This window comes from Onychomys torridus, chromosome 1 (genome assembly GCF_903995425.1).
Source record: "Onychomys torridus chromosome 1, mOncTor1.1, whole genome shotgun sequence".
Taxonomy (NCBI): domain Eukaryota; kingdom Metazoa; phylum Chordata; class Mammalia; order Rodentia; family Cricetidae; genus Onychomys; species Onychomys torridus.
The window spans coordinates 158,833,232-158,853,681 of NC_050443.1; the positions used below are offsets into that span (position 1 = coordinate 158,833,232).

Sequence of the window (20,450 nt, forward strand, 5' to 3'; positions counted from 1 at the left end):
GCCCCTCCTGTCCAGAAGGTTCTCCATCTATCACTTTGGGGAACTTGGAGACAGTCCAGGGAAGAACAGAGGGGTGGGAAGACCATGCCACCCCAGGGTATGTGGCCAGTGTGCTTGAAAGAACCCAAACAGCAAAATGCTGTTATAAATAAAGCTACAAACATAATCATAAATACAGTTCTTTAAACATGTTTTGCCAGGATTGCTAGCCCATGTTGAGTACCAGCGATTACTATTATGCTGTCTCCTTAGGTCCAGTCCTTGGAAGCTGGAGTTAGGAACTGCAATTCTATTGATAAGATAATTGAGGCTCAACAGGCCAAGCCTACCAACAATCACTAAGCTCAGATTGAACTGCCCCAGTTACAACCCATCTTCTTCCCCAACTAAGATAAGCATTTTTGTTTCCTGACTTGTTATGTATTTCCTCAGACCCTGGGCCTACAACCCACTTCACACCCTACTAATAAACCTGGCTTAAACTAAGTCACAATGAGGCTTTTAATAACCAGCCTATGGAAAGGTTGAGCATCTGATAAACACTGTCACCGGACAAGCAGGCTGCTGCCTCTACAGCCCCTGAGCAGGCCCTGCCCCACAGTGGCCGGGACTGCCCGGGATGCTTGAAGCTGTGGCTCACAACAACCTGCAGACAAAGGCTCACTCTCTCAGACGTTAAATCCCTCTTGAGCCCTCATTTCAAGAATGAGTGGAAGAAGAGAAGAAAAGGAAACACAAGCTCCAGCACCCCATTGCACGCTCTTTTACTGCCCTGTCCCCATGCACCTGACCTAGTCCCCTTGATCACATCCTTCTGACTGTTGGCCTTGCCTTGAGCCCACTTAGCAGGGAGGCTGCCTGTGAGCTACCACTAGGCCCACATTCCTCCTTCCCCCCTCTCCTTTTCTAATTAACCAGAACAACCAAACTGGAATAAGCATTTGGTATGTAGTAATTAATCATCAAATAAAGCTCAGCTTTTGCAGCAATTACGCCGCTGTACAGCAGTCCATGTCTGCCTCCACTCCACACGAGTTGGCAACCCCACGCAGGTGACTAATTCTTGAAACTCAGTTTCCCCATCTGTATCTCAGAGGCAGCAAGCCAGGCCCAGCCTTGGGGGAGGAGGGAGATGCTTTGCAGGAGAATGAAACAAGCCCTTGAAAGGATAGTGACCCATCAGAGAGTGGCAGCCCACCCGCAATTGAAATAACAACAATACATTGTTGTACTGCCGTTCTTTCCACTAAAGATGCAACCAATATTTCCCCTGTAGCGACTCTCATCCCACTGATCACTTTCCATAGCAAGTAAACATACAGTGTACTGCCTCTCACGCCCCACCTTCATGGGAGTGTTTTTGTTCCCTTGGAATTAACATAAAAATTCCCAAAACCGGATTATGGGGTCAAAAGGCCTAGAATTTTGGGCCCCTGAGTGAAGTTCCCTTCCAGCATCTGTCTGAGAGATTCAGGGGAGGGAGGGCATCCTGGTGTGCCTTGGGCATTGGTACACCCTCACCTGGCCTCGTCCTGACTTTAAAACTGTCAGGAGTAGCAATGCTGGCTTAGAAGAGCAAGAAACTTCAGGCTGCAGAGTAAAGTTGTTGTTTGTTTGTTTTTAAAAGGAAACTGGGGGGGGGGGGGGGGAGCCTATTATAAATGACAACAAAAGCCAAAAAGCAGGATTGGGGACATGGCGCATCCATCAAAACCACTGCTAGCATGTGTGAGGCCCTGGGTTCCACCTCTAGCACCACATAATATGGAGTGGTGTCACACACATGTAACTCCAGCACTCAGGAGACAGAGGCAGGATGATTAGGAGTTCCAGGTCATCCTTGCCTACATAGAGCATGCAAGGCCATCGGGCTCTCTGACACTGCATCTAAAAACAAAAGAACTAACCGAAAGGCAAATCGACAATAGAAACTGAGTCAGTAAGCAGCACCCATGTCTACTTTGGCACAGAAAAAAACATCAAAGGGGCCCGAGGCAAACCACAGACCTCACTTTGCAAGGAGGAATTCTGGGATAAGAACAGCAAAGCACCACTGGTGTAGGCATGGTGCTCGATATGTTAAGAGCTTTGCTACACTCGGTCTAAGAAAACCGTCAATGGGGCAGCGCAATTACAATGTCTACTTCACAGAGGACACGCAAAGGCGCGTCTAGTGCAGACTCCAGCTGCACAAGAAGTGTATGAGGAGGGCTGCAGCCTTGAGCTGCTCCACCCCCAGGCCCTTCAGGTCTCACCACACACAGTCCTGCACAGCTCAGGACTTGGCTAAATGAGCATTATATGTAAAGAAATGGAAAAGGCCTTTTCATCTGTAGGGGTCTCCGAAAATACCTTCAACATGGTGCAGGATAAGAAGAACTCTGAATGAGATACTCACGTGGTCTCCTGCTTCCCATCCCCCCCCTGCAGGTGCAGGAGGCCAAGGTGGAACTAATCCCAGGAAGGAAACATCTCCAGGCTGGACACTGACAAGTCTCAGCTGCATACGGCAAAGGGATCTGTCCCCATTCTCTCTTCCCCACTCCAAGCTTTCAATCCCAGTCCAAGACTAAAAATACTTGAAACATTAATTTATTTAGATCTTGATTCTTGAATGCATAAGTTAGCTGTTCTGCAAGCCGGATAAAGGAAGTGTTGGGTTAGTCCCCATCTGGGGAAGATTATGATTAAATTGTGTATCTTCCGTCAATCATCTACATTAAGAAATACAACTAAGGTGTAGAAATATGCCAAATTTTATCCAACGTTTACTTAAAATAACTGCATCTTATTGTATGTTGATTATATGCCACTAAAAGGAAAGGGGTTCTTGTAAGATAGGTGTGACATACACAGTGTATGGTAGAGCTCCTCATAGATGTGGGTTGAAAAATCATCTGCAATGTAAGTAGTGATGTTGCTGTTGAGGACCTTCAGGCATATGGACATCTCAGTAAACCACCCAGTTCTGTAGCTCTGACAAGAGAAAGAGAGGGTCTGAAATGACTTACCAGAACTCATGCTGCTGGAGGGCAAGTCCTCTACAGCTGCAGCTCGGGATGGCTCTGCAGAGAAGCACACAGTGGGATGGTTGAATGGCAGCTGCATGCTAAGTCCCCACAGCCCGTGTTAAAATGCAAACACTGTAGCCCCTGGTCAAACAGAGCTGAACTGGGAGCCACGTGGCCAGGCTTCCAGCTCATAGCTAGCCACAGATCTGGGGGACTCTGGGCATAGCTTCACTCTTGTCACCCCGACTTTGCTTAGATGCAATCCCAGATCTCTTCTAGCAACAAGTCAATTAAAAACATCAATTTTGTAAATGTTAAAAAAAAATCATCAGAGGGTAATACATAATTGTGGAAGTTTATAGGTAGCTTACAATGTACCAGGAAATGTTCTCGGTGCTTTAAATAATTTATTTGAGTCATGACAACAAGCACTAACACAGTGTGAGTTCACAAACAAGACTCGGGAAGGTGAAGCAGCATGCCCAACTGTGCTGGAACTGATCATGGAAACTGCGTAGCCTGAATCACTGGCCAAGTGCCGAGGCACTGCCCTCCTCACCTATGGGCAGAAACTGTCACTGATGCTCAAGTGAACAGCCTTCAGAATTTGACAGTCTCAAACCAAGAAGCTTACAACGTGCTGTCATTTTATTATCATTTGTCTCCAATGAAAGGTATCCATCTGTTTTGGTCTGTTCGGTTTCGATCGTGATGAAGATCAGCCCAGAGCTTCAGGGGTACATTAACCAAAGACTCAACCTCTAAGCTACATGGATGCTCAAACCGAACTGTATTAATATCTTTTGACAAATAATTGGGTGTAGTAGTGTGCATCTGTAACCCCAGAAAGTGCAAGCAGGAGGATCACAAGTTCAAGGTCATCCTTACTATACAGTAAGTTTGAGGCAAGTCTTCACTATACAAGATGGTATGCTGTCTACAACCATACCACATTAAGCATGTCCAGTCTCATCTGAAGTTAAGCAGGGTTGGGGCCTGATTTGTACTCAGATGGGAGACTATATGTAAACACACACACACACACACACACACACACACACACACACACACACACACACACACCCCTGTAACACTTTGACAAATAAACATACCTTATAATTATCACCAAAGTCACATACAGCATTTCCATCACCCCCAGAAATGGTCCCCATGTCTCCTTACAGTCAAGTATGTCACACCAAGCTCCTAGGAACACTGACTACCTACCATTATTATGGTCCCACTATTTTCTATGGCTGGTACCACATATATGCAAGCTTTTGTGTCTGTCTTTCGTATTTAGTATAACCCTTTTGAAAAACAAATGGCTATAGATGTGTAAATCTCCTTCTGGACTCGACTCTAGCCTCTGAGCTATCTCCATCCAATAACCCACTGGCTTGATTACTACTACTTCTTATACAATCTTGAAATCAGAAAAATGTAAGTTTTCCTACTTCATCCCTATTCAAAATCTTTGGGGCCAGTTTTAGTCCTTTGCATTTCCCATTTTGTTCATTTTATTTTTGAAGCAGGATTTCACACTGTGACCCAGGCCAATCCAGAACTCCTTATGGAGCCTAGACCTGCCTCAAAGTTGCTGAGGTCCTCCTAACTTGGCCTCTCAAGGGCTGGCATACCCAGCTAGGTCCTTTGCGTTTTTCATGTGAACTTTAAAGTGACCATCTTTTTTTTTTCCCCTGAAGAAAAGAAAGGGGGGGGGGGGGGAGAAAGGAAAAAAAAGAAAAAGTGTTGCATTTCTAGTTGTGATTTTGTAGGCTCTATAATCACTGTAGGGAAAATTAATGTTTTCATAATATTGAGTGCTCCAGCTACTGAGCATGGCTTCTCCCTTCAGCCAGGTCTTCTTCCATTTCTCTGACCTATGATTAACAAGCTGTCAGAGTGAAGGCCTTGAGTACCTACTGGCTCCTCCCACTCTGGACATCTCATGCCTTCTGCATTTCTGTACTTCCATCTAGCAACAGCATGCTTCCTCCTCCCCAGAGGGAGCCTCAAGAGAAGGCTGCTCACTAAGAAGACTCCCATGTAAGAAAGTAAGACAGAGCCATCCCAACAGATGCAGAATTGCAAAACAGAAATACTGAGAAAGCAAGGTCACATGACTCCTCCAAACATCTGTAACCTCAGTAACTGAGTCCAAGGTAATGAAATACGTGAACCATTAGACAAAGAATTCAGGTCTAGTTTTCAACATCATCGAACCTCAAAGAGTCAAGTTAATAGACAGGTGAAATGTATAAGTCAATCAAGGATTTGGGTGGGAAATTCAACAACTTCAAATACAAATGCAGAGACAGATTCTGGAAGACAAATACCAAGCAAATCTTGGAAATGGGGAGCTTAAGGAAAAAGGAAACACCATAGTGGAAAACATCAGCCACATACTAGACTATGTGAGGAAAGACTATCAGAGGGCCTATAGCATTCACAAACAACTTAAAATATAAAATGTAATTATGACCATAACAACTAAGGCCTCTGGGATACAATTAACAGACCAAATCTACAAATCTATAGTGTAGAAAAAGGAACTAAGACACAGTCAAAACACATAGAAAAGCTATTCAAGGAAGGCTGGAGAGATGGGCCCGAGGGTAAAAGCACTTGCTACTTTTCCAGAGGACCAGAGTTTGGTTCCCAGAACCTGTGTTAGGCAGCTCATAGCCACCTATGATCGCAGCTCCAGGGGAATCTGATGACACAGCATTCAGACACACCCATATATACACATTTTTAAAAATCTTTTTAAATTATAATAGAAATATCTATATATCTGAGGATAGAAATGGCCATTCAAACATTAGTCCTTTACAATACCCAAAAAACATAACCAGAAAGATCCCTTCACACCATATAGTTAAAATGCCAAGAAAACAGAACAAAGCAAGAAAATTGAAAGCTGCAATCGAGAGATTGCAAGCTGCTTACAAACATAAACCCATTCAAACAATAGCAAACCTCTCCACAAAAATTGTTAAGCCCAGCAGAGTATAAATTGGTAGCTTTTAATCCCCCCAAAGTAACTGCCAGGCAAGGTTACTTTATTCAAAAAGTTATACCTTAAAACTGAAGAACTGAGGACTTTTACTGATAAGACTAAAACTAAAGCAATTCATAACTGTTAAATCCATGTGTGTTATAAACCACTGAAAGGAATTTTACACCAAGAAGATGAAAACACAGAAGCATAAGAGCTTATGAAGAACCATTCTTACAAGGGCAGATTAACAAACACAAATTAGGGTAGGTCCAAATATTACTAACTCAGTAAAACATCAAACCTGAATAAGAATAAATTGAAGAAGTGGGTTCAACCTTTCAACAGTTACCTAAATCTAAAGACCACAACTTGCCAGTTAGAAACACTAGAACTGGCTGAATGTTTTCCAAATTAAGATTGAGCTATTTGCTTCCTGCTAGAAACTCACTCCACTGTCAAAGCCACACACAGCTAAAAGGATGGACAATGACACTCCAACAGAAGGACTACCATCAAGAAACAAAACCCAAATGCTAGTGACAACGCAACATACCTCTGGTGGGAAAGGAAATCAGTGAGGACCCCGTGGAAACCACATAGAGGTTCTTCTAAAACCTAAGAAGAGAACTGCTATCTGATGACACCTTCCACCTTGATCCTCAAGCCTCTCTTCACAAAATCCAGGTTATGGAAGCCAAGGCATGTGTCAACGCATGAATGAATGAGGTGCCAAGTCAAAAATGAAGTAGTATTTTGCTACAAAGAAGAATTATGTCCTTTGCAGGAAAACAAATCTAGAGACCATATTAAGTGAAATAAACCAGATTCCCGCCACCCAAAAAATAGGTTGTGTTTCATATGCAGAATTTAGTTCAGTTTTGTTTAAAGAAAAGGTGTAAAAGTACAAATAGAGGAGTTAATAAACCAGGGGTAAGAGACAAGAAAGAAAGAGAGGAGCAGTAAATGAGACCCAAGGACATGATACCACAAAAATGTCACAAATGTGAGGGTTATTGTGAACTGTCAACTTGACAGAACTGAGAATCACAGGCCTCTGGGCGAGCCTGTGAGACATTATGTTAATTACGTCACTTGGAGTACGAAGACCTGCGTGCTGTGGATGACACCATTCCTAGCTGTGTCCTCCCTGATAGTTTAATAAATAGAGAAAGTCGACTGAGCACTAAGCATCAGTACTCTCTGCTGTGACGTGAAGGCTTTTTAAAAGATAACATAGATATTATATCGGATGTAGAACTCAAATGTTTATTTTGCATAACAAACCTCTGATACTTGCACTGGGGAGATTGCTCAGTCAGTACAGAACTTGCCCCCTAACACAGGAACCGAAGTGTGGCTCCCCATCACAACACAAAATGTCAAGTGCCCGTAATGCCAATGCTGGGGACCGGAGGTTCCCGGGGCGTGCTGGCCAACCAGAATAGCCAATTGGTAAGCTCCAGGGTCAGTGAGAAACCCTGCCTCAAAAACATGGTAAAGAAGTGACTGACAGAGGTGTCTTGTGTTGACCTCTGGCCTCCTCATATACGCTCATGCATACACACACACACACACACACACACACACACACACACACACACACCCTCTGATATTTAATAGTTAAAATGTACTTTCAAGCCATGCTCTAAAACATGATTTGGTTGAACAAATGATGGCACAGCTTCAAAATCTCCACTAAGCCCCCTCCAAGTCCAGGCACCTTTGGGTAAAAGCCAACAAGAATAAATGATTCCACCTAGTGGCAAAACCCATCAACTACACCTGTCATTCATTTCCTTGTGGTTGCAGGAACCTAGTGTCCCAGCTTGGGTGGGCCAATCAGAGGCAAGCCACCTTCTGACACCTGGAGCTGCAGGCCTAACCATACTTAGGCAAAGCACCTCAGCATCAACACAGACATTCCACCAAAGAACAAGCTGTGAAGACGTAGCCAGAGCTCAGAATGCTGATCCAGATAATCAACGGTTCTGCAACAAAGAATGAATAATCTGCTAAAAAGCAAAAGCCACACTCACGCTTCCAGCTGAAACAGAATCAAGTAGCCAAACACAAGCTATTGACTATGAAGGAAAGGTCCAGATGTGGACAGTCTGGGGATACACAGCTAGAGAAACTGAACTTGTAGAAATGAAGATCAGGTGCAGATACTATCGGAGAAGGAGGCTTCGTTCAGCTCTCACCCAGCACACTCCAGCTTCTCTTCAGCACAGTGGTGTTTTTGCCTCCACAGTTCCTCTTTGTCTCCAACAAGACTATAAATAACCTGGAAGGGAAGGGCTACGTCCCTCAGGACTGAGTGTGCAGTTGTGGGCTTTGTCTTTGTTGTACTCAGCCAGGAGGACCTACCTGTAGGGTCTTTTCCTTCAAGTAGACAAGACTCTTCTACTCTATTCCAGTTGCTGAAAAGGGAGCTGGCTGCCCTCAGAACAAAATATCAGCTATGCTCAATCTTTGAAATCAAATCTGGGATTGGCTTCATGTACGAGCAGCTATTTCCAATAAAAAGAGCGGACAGCTCACAAAGCCCCAGAATAACGTCTAGCCTCATTTCTCTGTACTTCTTATCCCCAGCCTGAGAGGCATATCTCTCCAATTTCCCATTGGTACCTCCTCAATTGCTACCAATGCCGTTTCTCTTCAACTCTCTGCCTTATCGGAGGGAAGGCCGAAGGCTCTTCGGAAAGAGGAAGGGACAAACAGTGAGCTGCCCACACTTCCTTTCAAGGGGAAGAAACTAGAATAGGGTTGACATTAGCTTAGATCTGGAATCCCAAGACTCGGCTGGGGGCTTGGAACACAACAGGCTGACGGTTTCTAGGGAGGGAGCACTAGGAAAATATGTCAAAAAGACCACCCCCTCCATCCTCCCATTTCCTCCTGGAGTCTCTCCAACTCAGTTTCCGTTCTAACCAATTATCTGAAATAGCCTTCCAAAAGGTCTCTCGTGAACACACTCAGCCAAGTCCAACAGTTTCTGTACTAGTTGGGGCTTCTCAGGTCTACTGATCACAGTTCAGACAGCAACTCCTTTTTCCTCCTCACAAACACGTTCCAACTCCTGAGTGTCACCAAAAACTGACTTGTATTGGGCAATGAGGATCCTCCTGATAGAACAGGGCTTCTGTGGATCTTCTAGGAGTTCATGGCCACAGGGTCATGAGCTGGTCCTTACTCCTTTCCAACTTCACACTCATTTCCTTCAGGGTTCATCTGGAAGGTCAGAACATGATGATTCACAGGCCCTCTGGACCATTTCCATAGCTTTCCAACTATGTTGGAAGGAGGCTTCGTGAGCCTCCCCAGGCCACTGGGCAGGCACTCACCCACCCACTCCCCACCTGTCATTTCAACCAGGGCAACTGTGCTCTAATCAATTTCCTTAACTTCTACTTCCTGACCTCTTCTTTGATAACAAGTTCTGTGGCTACAAATTAAAGGGTTCATAAGCCTGGAATTTTACCCACCTCTTTACTAGGTACAAAAACTGAGTTGTGGTTTTATTTTGTTTTGTAAAGTCTCCTTTCTATCAACTTCTCTTTGTGTTTAGAGATTTTTGGTTTTATTTACTTATAGAAGAGGGTGTGGGATTCCCTGGGACTGGAGCTACAGGCAGCTGTGAGCCACCCAACAAAGAATCTGACTTAGGACTTGTGGAGCAAGTGCACCTAACCACTGAGCCATCTCTCCAGCCCTTCTACACACACACTTGCCTCCTATTGCTCATCTGCTTCCTCAGGACAACCTCCACCTTCAGTGTGCTCAATGCCAGCCCTCCATGGTTACCTAACAAACTGTATCACTTTAGAACCTTCTTCCAATGGTACCCACCCCTCACTGCACAATTCAAAGTCCAGGCAACAAGCTTCAAGGCCTTGGCTGAATCCATTCGTCATCCCTCCCTGCTGCCCTATCTCGGCCCTCACAAGAGCCACCAGACAGCACTCATGGGGCTCACAGCGTGGCCAGTATTCATCTCTGTTCCACAGTACCCAGTATGAAGCCTGGAGCAGAGCAATATCCAGTAATGCTGTTGAGGGAAGATCTGTCCCTTGAGAGTGTTTCAGGGTTCCATTCTCTCTTCATCCTGGGTATCCCCCTCTACCCCCATACCTGGAAGAGCTGTTCCTCCTAATTCATTTTCATTGCCTGTATATCCGCAGGCCTACCATTCTGCTCACCCTCGAAGTTCTAGAAGCCTCAGATCCATTCCAGCCCACACCTGCCATGTCCTGACTTGAGCAAGAAAGAGCTCCTGTATCTGATCCCAACAAGGGTCCCTCTAGGCCCAAAAGTTAGTCAGGCAGCACAGGAAGGGAAGAAATTTATCAGCAAAGTCTACTGGTCTAAAACAGTGTTCCTTGAGCACCTACTATGCACAAGGACAGTGCCTGGCTCTATTGCTGTCTCTAAGACTATCGTAAGATGTAGGACGAGAGGTGTGCCCAGAAGATAAAGTCAGACAGTTCTTCTGGTGACAATCTAGACGAGGTGTAACTAGGGAGAATCAAAGAATGAATAAATATAAAAAATTTTGATTAATCAATTGCATCATTTCTAAACTTACCTCAAATGTCACAGTTGTAGAAAACAATGATCTTAACATGCCATGGGATCTGGAAGAACACAGTCCAATGACTTTTCCAGTTCCATCTCCTCACATGTGCTCCACACACCCAATTCTTTGAGTAGCATACCTGGCAAGGTGGTCTATTTCCAAGCCTTCATGGCCCACCTGCCTAGGGATAGCACTACCCCCAGTGGACTAGGCCTCCCTACATCAATTAGAAATCAAGAAAACGCCCCACAGACATGCTCATAGGCCAATCTGATGGAGGCAATTCCTCCTCTGAGGTTCCCTTGGCCCAGGTGACTCTAGTTTGTGATAAGTTGACAAAACAAAACAAACAAACACCAGCAAAACTGCCTACCTGACATGTGTGAAACTAGAATATTCTGATTTTTTTTTAACATTTTGAGATTTTGAGTATTTGTAGATAAGACAAATGAGGGATCTAAGATCTACCTGAAATGTATCAGTGTTTCATTACACCTGATGTCTGTGAGCCTAAAACCAACTACATGTATTTTCAGCATGTTTCCATTTGACTGCAACCTGGTCCCTTAAGGTCTTCCATCATGTTAGCAGTCAAGGAGTTTTTTAGGTTTTAAAGCATTTCAGACCTAAGGCTTTTAAGAACAGGGATGTTCAACCTGTAAGACAATCCTTTTCATGAAAATAAATTTTTCTTAGCTCATATTTGACAGCTAGCATATAATTGTGTAATCTTTAGAACTTTCAAGAGAAAATTCCACAGATAAGCTAAAAAACGTCACTTACAATCTTGTCTATGAGAACGCCACACAATGCACTCTTCACCAGATTAACAGCAGCAACCTCGATTGCAGAATTCTAACATTAATCACATCAACTGCTTTTGCTTGTGAGGCCAAGGTACTCCAGTGTAGCTCCTTATGAGGACTCCGGGGACACAGAATGACTTGAAGTTTCCACCAGACTTCCTAAAGCAGCAACTGCAGCAAATATTTCATTTTCAGAGAGTTATAGGAATTACCAGGTGACAACACACACAGTCTCCCTTAACCCTAGCCTTGTCCCCTGCCAATTCCCTGCTCCTCTGCCTGGAGCATTCCAGAGCCCTGAGCTACTTCGAAACCTCTTGCTTTGTGCCATTCTGGGCACACAAAAGTTCTTAAACATGCATTGTTAACCAAGACAAGCCCTAAAAGTGAAAACTGGCCCATTTGTGTTTCCCAAATATGGTCCTGTCTACAGAACCCAAACAAAGCTGTCTGACTGTGGCATCCAGTGAATTTGGAGCTCTTCCCTTAGAAAATCTAGAGAATTCAAAACACGGCAGATTCCCAAACTCATTAGATGAAAGCAAAGCATCATTACAAAGATTTATAAGTACAGAACCTTAAAATAAGGGCAAGCCCGGGACAGAGATACCTCACTCTTTCTGAAGTGAACTCACTGAGAAGTTACCACGGAAGCATCTTCTGTTCCCTGGGGAGGCAGGGCTGGGCCACAGGTCACACGCAGGTAAATGAAACTAAACAGTGGGTACTATATAAGGCTAAAAAACAAACCTAAGAAAGTCTTTGAACAGGGGCCGCTGGAGTTCACGAATGGTAGAAGGGTGGGTCTCCCACACAGCGGAGCTGTGTGCTCTCACAGACAGTCCCACATAGCTCCAGCTCACAAGCTATGAAATCCCTGTTCACCACATCCTACATTACACAGACCTTTACAGTGCAGGCAACACCAGCTCAGGAATGAGAGAACACTGAGTCCATTCACGAAAAAGACTTTGTGTCCTTTGCAAACATATAACCTAAATGCCTCAATTCATAATAGTGGCTTATTCAAAAAGTGCTTGTTTTCCTTAAATTTTCAAATTTTACTGAAAGTATATTGACCTACCCCAAAATCAATACGAAACCCTGAAAACACTCTTTTCTGAGAAGACCTCTCTTCTTGATGTTTAATAACTGAAGTGGAACATGTACACACAGGCCCAAAATCAATAATCCCAAATTCACACTATTAGGCCAAGGATCATTAGTGTCTAACTGTGTTAACCATTCCTGTTGTACACTAAGGATTACATTTCCTCCTCTTCTCTAATCCCTTTTCCCTTTTTATTAATATTAGGCTTAAAAACAAAAACAAAAACAAAAAAACCCAAAAAACCCAACCAGACATTAAATCTGCATCCAAGCATCTGATAATATAATGCAAATTCCTGAGGTAGATTTTCTTTAAGAATAAAATTTCCCAAGGACTCAAGATAGTACCAAGCTGACAATATATAATTAACCAAAGTATTTATTTTAAATACATGTTGTCTATCAAACCAGATTACCTGAAATAGCATGGCATATAATTATCATTAATACTTTAATGTATGAAATTAATATATAAGTGCTTATATACAACAAAAACAACATCTAGGTTCCAGGCAGAGTGACCCTGGCTTATTTGGTATCTGGGACCCACTCTGACCTGAGCTTCATGTAGTGCCTGGCAGATGCTGGAAGCTGGCCAGAGCCAGAAAAAATAAATCTGGACCAAACTTGGCCAGGTCTGTTTAAATTAGGAAACCCCTTAAATTTGTCTGCTTCATTTTAATGATTTATAAGATGAGATTAATAATACCTAATTTAACAAGTTGTTCTCAAGGTTAAATTTAAAAATACGCATTTACATGTTAACTGTGGGGTAACAGAAGTGCTCTAACAGGGAGGCACTAGGCTGGCCTTTCTAATGCTCTGTTTATTGTCCGGACAACAGTTGAGGTGGGTGCTACCACTACTATCTGCGCCCAAAGCCAGGCTTTACCAACTACAGGAGGAATCAAGCACCAGGAATCAGGTTCCCAGCTCTGTCTTCCCATGCAAAACCAGGCCATGAAAGACTCCTGTGTAACTGTCCTCTCTGAAGGGCAGGTCTCAAGAAACCAAACCATCACAATGGACATATGGTACACGCATGTAAAGTCCCTGCATGCTCACTACTGGACAGATGAACCATCTGCATTTCCCCAAAGCTGGCTGGAAACCAGCCACTTTGCATATGTCACATCGGATCCTCAAACACCTCTTTAAAATGGAAAAACTGAGCCTCAGTGACAATTGCAAGACTCATTGAAGAGTCAAAACGTTAGGGCTGGAAAGATGGCTCAGCTGTTAAGAGCACTTGCAGAGGATCAGGATTCAAGCCTCAGCACTCACATGGTGGCTCACAACCATCCACAACTCCAGTCCCAGGGTATCCAAAGCCCTCCTCTGACTTCTGTGGGCACCAAGTATACACTTGGTACACATAAATTCACATGGTACATATTCAAGCAAAATATTCATGCATATAAAAATTTTACTTTTTTTTGTTTGTTTGAGTTTTTTGTTTGTTTGTTTTTTTGTTATTGTTGTTGTTGTTTGTTTTTGTTTTTTGAGACACGGTTTCTTTGTGTAGTCCTAGCTGTCCTGGAACTACTTCTGTAGGCCAGACTGGTCTCAAACTCAGAGATCCTCCTGCCTCTGCCTCCTGAGTACTAGGATTAAAGACATGCACCATCAATGCTCTGAAAAATTTAAAAATATAAAATAAATAAATTTAAAGTTGTAAAACAGTGTCTACCTAAAGCAAGATGTTCCTCCTACACAAAGACTACTCAGAGCACACAATGATGGATTACAGCAGGGGATTTTATCCAACTGTGGCACTGAGCAGTCACCTTAGTCAACCTAGATATAGGGTCTGACCTTAGAGAGGAGACATTCTAGATGTGAAGAAAGAAAAGACTAATAGCCTAGATACAACTCAGAGGCTTCCATCCCAGTACCCTCTTCCCCTACACACACACACACAGTCACAACTTGCTCTCCTCTCCCTACCTTATAAGGTAACATGCCTTGCCCTTTCCTAATATGATTCGCTCTGTGAATTAACTTCCATAACAAGCACAGTACCTGGTCTCCCTCACAGATGTTAGTAGCAAGTGTTGCCTGATTTGCAGGTAAACTTGTCTCCTATGCCTTCTGGTCCTAAAAAGCTGTGCCAGAGTTCCCACAGAAGCATCTAATATAGCTCACAGAGCAGAACACAGGGAACCATCAGTAGAGAATACCACGCAGAAATGATGTCAGGCAGACATCACAAAATGGCCTTGAACACTAGGCAGTGACATCCTGTCAGGCCACTAACCTCAAGATGAGCTCCACAGAAGTTCCCTAATCCAAGATTTGCCCTTGCTGAGAAGCATGCAGAATGCACTATAGCTGTGGGGGATCAAAGGGACAGGAGGTCACACTGATGCCTGGTGCTTTTCATGAGGCACATATGAAAATTGCCAAGGGCACAAGCATACCCTGCCTGGGAGGGAAGCTCCCTGCAATTTGGCTTTGAAAAGCTACATAGAAACCTTGATTACAGCAACCACAAGTGACAATTTCTACATTTGTCTTTTTCTGCTTATTTGTAGCAAAAACTGCCATTCAGAAAGAATTTGATCATCTAGGCATACTCCCTAAATCTCATTCTGCTATTGCTGCCCATAGGGAAGCTTTTTCCCCCTGCCCAATTGCCTTGATGGCTGACAAGAAAATTACCAGCAAATAAAAGGTGTTGACAACCCTGTAGAACTCAAAGAAGCAAAGTAGAAAAACTGAAAACAGAGCAAACTCACCACAAAAGAACACAAGGCTAACCGAGTAAGATGTTTACAATCATTTTTAAGCTAATGAATGTTAAATTAAAGAGAATGGTTCTTAACCCCAAATGATCCAGTCTTCACAACTCATACCTTATATAAACATAAGAAACTGGATCCCCAGCACTCACATAAAAGCCAGGTGTGCAGGCACTTGCCTGTAATATCGAGGCTATGGAGGCAGACACGAGGAACCCTGAGGCTTGCCATCTGATGTGTCAAAATAGTGGATGATGTTTTCTCAAAAAAATAGGGCAGGTGAGAGATCCTTTCTTAAGCATAAGGCAGAGCTGACCAGAGAAGGCTCAGTGACTAAGAGCACTTGCTGCTCTTTCAGAGGATGAGTTCAGTTCCCAACACCCATGTCAGGCAGCTTATAACCTCACAACCCTCTGCAACTCCAGCTCCAAGGCATTTGACACCTCTGGTCTTCAAAGGCACTTGCAGTCATATACACATACCCACATGCAGTCAAACACACCTATATATAATTTAAAAATAATTTTTAAAAAGTGTAAAAAAAATAAGGTGGGGGAGAAAATGAAGACACCAGATGTCAGCCTGTCAGCGTGTGCAATCTAAACACACACACACACACACACACACACACACACAGGAACCACACACTCAAAAGATTCTGGATGAGAAGAACTCTACCTTCTATGGTTAGCTTCAGAAGACAGCAGAGGTGGGAGATCTTCATTAAGAGAACACTGCACTTCTTCACATCAACTCTAACCAGGAGAGAAGAGTTCTAAGTGCTTCTTCACATTGGCTCCACCACCACTGCAAATCTCTGTGTCCCCACATGACAAACAGGTAAAACATCACTAGATCCCTGTTGCAAGGACTTGGGGCCATTTGTCTGTGCAACACACTGCTACGCACACAGGAAGCGCTTCATAAGTGAGTCCATGTGGACATGATTGGTTTATTTTCTTTTTGTCTCCCTCTAACTCCAAACGGAGAAAAGAGCTGGAGACGAGTAGGAATTCTGGTTAATGAAATGCTTCTTTAGTCACTGTTTAACTGTAAAGCAACCCACTGGGTCCTGCAGAGACAGAAAAACCACTGCCAGGAATGAAGGCTTTTTTGCCTCAGGCAGAGAATATTTAACTCAGACCTTGTGGTGACTCCACCCAGGACCCACATTTGTACAGGAGTTTGCAGGTTACAAGACAGCAAAGTCCTTGGCCTTCTGTGACAAAGGTTAATCACTGATTTCAGTGGGGGCTGGGAGAAACATCCAGCCACCACAGTCTGTTTTTAGAAAGGTTTAATGTGGTCAAAGCACTCTGAGCATCTTAGAATTTTAGGTTCCCAAAAGTTACTCTCTGGCCTCCATTTGTACAGCAAGATTCGAGCACCTCCCCCAACTAACACACATTAATTAATTAATTAATTAATTAGTCTATTAATTAATTTTTTTTAAGACAAAGAATTTCGAGGCTTATAAATGTAATGAGCCTTAAAGTCCTGATCCATGTGCTGAGGTAAGAAAATGCACCCTTAGGGTCTGGGGAGAGGGTTCATTGGGTAGAGCACTTGCCACTCAGACCTAAGTTCCTGAATATGGATGCTTAGAAGCCACATAACTCCAGGTAGGGTAGTATGCATCTGTAATGTCAGCACTCCTACAGGGAGACAGGAGAACACAGATGTGAACAACCAAGACATTAACTCAAGAGGTAGGAACTGTTCTCTCATCTTCACATGTGCCGTGACACATGTTCCCACAGTCACACACATATACATACTACACATACACAGCATACACACACCACTCCCCAGAAGAAAACGCAACATCCAGATACACACTCCTCTGAAATGTGAAACTTCCCACCCTGCCAAGCACTTTCCATAGAGCAAGGGAGAGCCAAGCCAGCAACATAGACTAGATGTGATGCATGTCTGTGCACAGGCACCTGTGTCTGAGTGCATCACGGACTGTTCTGAAATCACAAGAGCACTAAAGTCATTTCATTTCTTCTTCCCCGATAAAAATAAATAAACCCTGAATAAAATAAAAACCACCAACATTTTATTTCGTGAGTTCACATATATCTGAACACAAAATCTTATACATAAATACTAAGGGAATAAACTAAGTGACTTTTCCCTCTTTGTAAAAAGGTAAAGTAAACATTAACTAAGGTGAATCCACAACCAAATGCCCTTTGGTGCTTCTGATCTTCAAATCATTCAAATCACACTTTGCTGCCTATAGTCCCAGATCTTGAGAAGTGGAGACAGAAAGAACAAGGGTTCAACATCCTCCTCAGCTACACTGAAGTTAGTCTGGGCTACATGAGATCCTGTATAAAAATAAATAAATAAATAAGAATAAAAAAAATTTAAAAATCCTTTTATTTTTTTTCCACTACATGTGCCACTGTTTAAATTTATAGTATATCTTGTTTATCTGGAACAAATGATCAAAAATTTTAACAGAGGGCTTTTGTAAAATCTTAGAGATGTGAGAAAGGGTAAAGGTCCTATATAAAAACCCCATTCCCTTTTTGTAAGTATGCAGTGAAATTCCTTCAGAAGAATGTAACTTCAGATCTCTTGTGTTGGAGCCTCAGGAATTGTGGACTTTGGAGACTATATAACAGACATCACTTGAGGAAACCTAGCTTCAGAAGCCTATAATTGTGGACCTTCTGTTGAATCAAAACAGTGCAAAACCAAGTTCTTCTGTAAATATGTAATAAATATTTATGTAAATTCTATAAATATGTAATAAATATAAACATTTAGGGAGAACCTAAAACATACTTAGATCCCCCACTAAAAGCAGAAATGAAAAAATTATTTGAACTCTCAGAGTGGTAAAGAAGTGCTTGAAGTCCCCTCTGCTACCATCATCTACGCCAGCAAGCTCAACTGTGGAGAATCACACACGATGCGGCCCTGCCTGGGTAAACTGAAATCCAGAAAGGCAATGTAAGTTCACCAATAGGCTTGCTCAACTGTCCCCAGTGGACAAGCAATTAAAAATCCCAAGGGTCCAAAACGTGCATGTGTGTGATTTTAAACATATTCCTTCTTCCTTTCTGGTTACCCCCAAACTAAAGAGGAGCAGAGCAGGAAGGCTGGGGATGGTGCGCTAGCCCCTGATCACAGGGGAGGTGGCTGGGAAGGCCCTTTCCTGGAGCCACCCAGACACAGGCATTTAATTACTTTACAGGAAAAAAGTGTCAGAGTCCTTCCAGTGAGGGAAACCCTTCCTTAGCCACTCCACTCAGCAAGCTCATTAAATTCAGAATGAAGCCAGCTGCCGGGAAGGCAAAGGGCACCCCAGCTGGGGCTCTGGAAATTCCTAGCTAAGAAAACAAACAGAGTGCCTGGGTCATGGGAACTCAGATCTCAGGCCTGGAAGGCGACTGTCTGAAAGATAAGGATGTCATCCTAGAATGTGGCCCTTCCATCTAAGGGGCTGAAAAGCAGCAATGTCATCTGGCAAGACACAGGGGGTGTTCCTACTGCTCCCTCCACCCACTGCCACTAGAGAGGATTAAACAGATAGAGGAAGACCAGGTGGCTGAGAGTTGGGGCAAAGACAAATATGGGAGAAGTGGATCAATGCTTACCCTGCTCAGATAATACTCACAGGAGCAGGGGTGGAGACCAATCATCAGATTATTAAAATTAGAGACTTTTATTTACTGACATGTATTTACTGTTTTTATAGATGTGTATTGACATGGTGATGAGTTACACAATTTATTTCAAGTATACCATATAGTTTGGCCACACTTATAGAGAACTAGATACATATCAAATTATTCATGAATCGATGTTCTAAGTTTCACTTAAGCCTTATTTCATTTATTTTCCGTTAGTGAAATCTACACAAGTGACACTGGGGTGTAGTTTAACAGTAGAGTGCTTGCTTAGCATGCACAGGGTCCTGGCTCCATCCCAGAACAAACCAACAACACCTCCCATTCAAGCTGAGCATGATGGCTCACATATAATCTCAGCATCTGGGACAAGAGACAAGAAGATAACACGTTCAAAGACAGCCTGAGCTACATAATGAGATTCTAGCTTTAAAGGGTTGGGGGTGGGGAGGTGTCATAAGCCATGTGAAATCTTTTTTTTTTAGTCAAAGATAATCAAAGTGACTGCTTCTCTCAAATCCACATACTGATGTTTTTGTTTCTTAAAGATAATTATAACTATAACATCTTAGCCAGACATGGTGACACAGGCCTTTAATCCCAACACTCAGAAGGCAGAGGCAGGTGGATCTCTGTGAGTTTGAAGCCAGCCTGGTCTACAGAGTGAGTTCCAGGACAGCCAAGACTATGTAGAGAGACCCTATCTCAAGAAAACCAATAAAAAAATAAAACAAATAAATAACCAAAAAAACAGTAATATCTTTACATAAAATATGACCAGACTCAAATTTTCCTCTTTGGCTTTGATTTCATCACAAAAAGAATGCCAAAGGGATGTTTTATGTTAAGTATTGGGTTTGGAAGACACTAATAAGGTCATCATCCCAATCAGAACTGCATAGCAGCTTAACTTTATGCCTATATAAATTATACTGCATTGTTACTGAATTCAGCAGTAGTAATGAGCCCTGCCAAAACATTAGGTCTCTTTCTTCACCCCTCCCCGTCTAAAGTTAGTAATCCCCTCCACATTTGCTATAAATTCACATGGAGCTTAATAATAAATGATTTCTCAAATACAAATTTTCTTATAGACAGTAAAATGTATTTTAAATTGCTACTTGATAAATTACAGAATTCAGAAAAAAACACAGTGACATTTGTTAAAGTACTCTAACTGTGCCCTTCCACTAAATTTTTAACTTGCTCTTTAAAAATCAATTTAATTGCTCAAATTGAGGAGGACACAGTATACAATGCCTTGAAGTTTCAAATCTCATTCATCCATTAGTAAAATTATGGGCTCAAAATCAGTCAGCTTTGCTCTCAGTTTTTCAGCTCAAATTTGAACTCTCTAGATTTAAAAAACATTTCCAACTAGAAAACAACTTAATCTGCACTTTTTGCTGAAGTTCCGCAGGGTGTCTGTTGGGAAACTGCTCACACTGCAGGCCTGAGGAAGACTGCTCTAGAACACTGTAGGTCTGCTCCCAGACAGCCAACTGAAGAGCCCTGCAAGGCCCTGAGATCTCCATTCCCAGCAGATGCCCTTTTA

The 20,450-nt window shown here is 42.9% G+C and overlaps 1 protein-coding gene across 37 annotated transcripts in view; it reads right to left on the reverse strand.

The window, feature by feature from the left end:
- Sorbs1 (sorbin and SH3 domain containing 1) overlaps positions 1 to 20,450 on the reverse strand; it is a 230,753-nt gene that overhangs the window by 109,801 nt on the left and 100,502 nt on the right. For all 37 annotated transcript variants that reach the window (XM_036168681.1, XM_036168686.1, XM_036168676.1 and 34 more), the window contains exon 3: positions 3,012 to 3,065. In XM_036168681.1, the coding sequence (XP_036024574.1) occupies positions 3,012 to 3,021 (10 nt within the window). In that variant the 5' untranslated portion in view covers positions 3,022 to 3,065. The remainder of the gene's footprint in view (positions 1 to 3,011; positions 3,066 to 20,450) is intronic.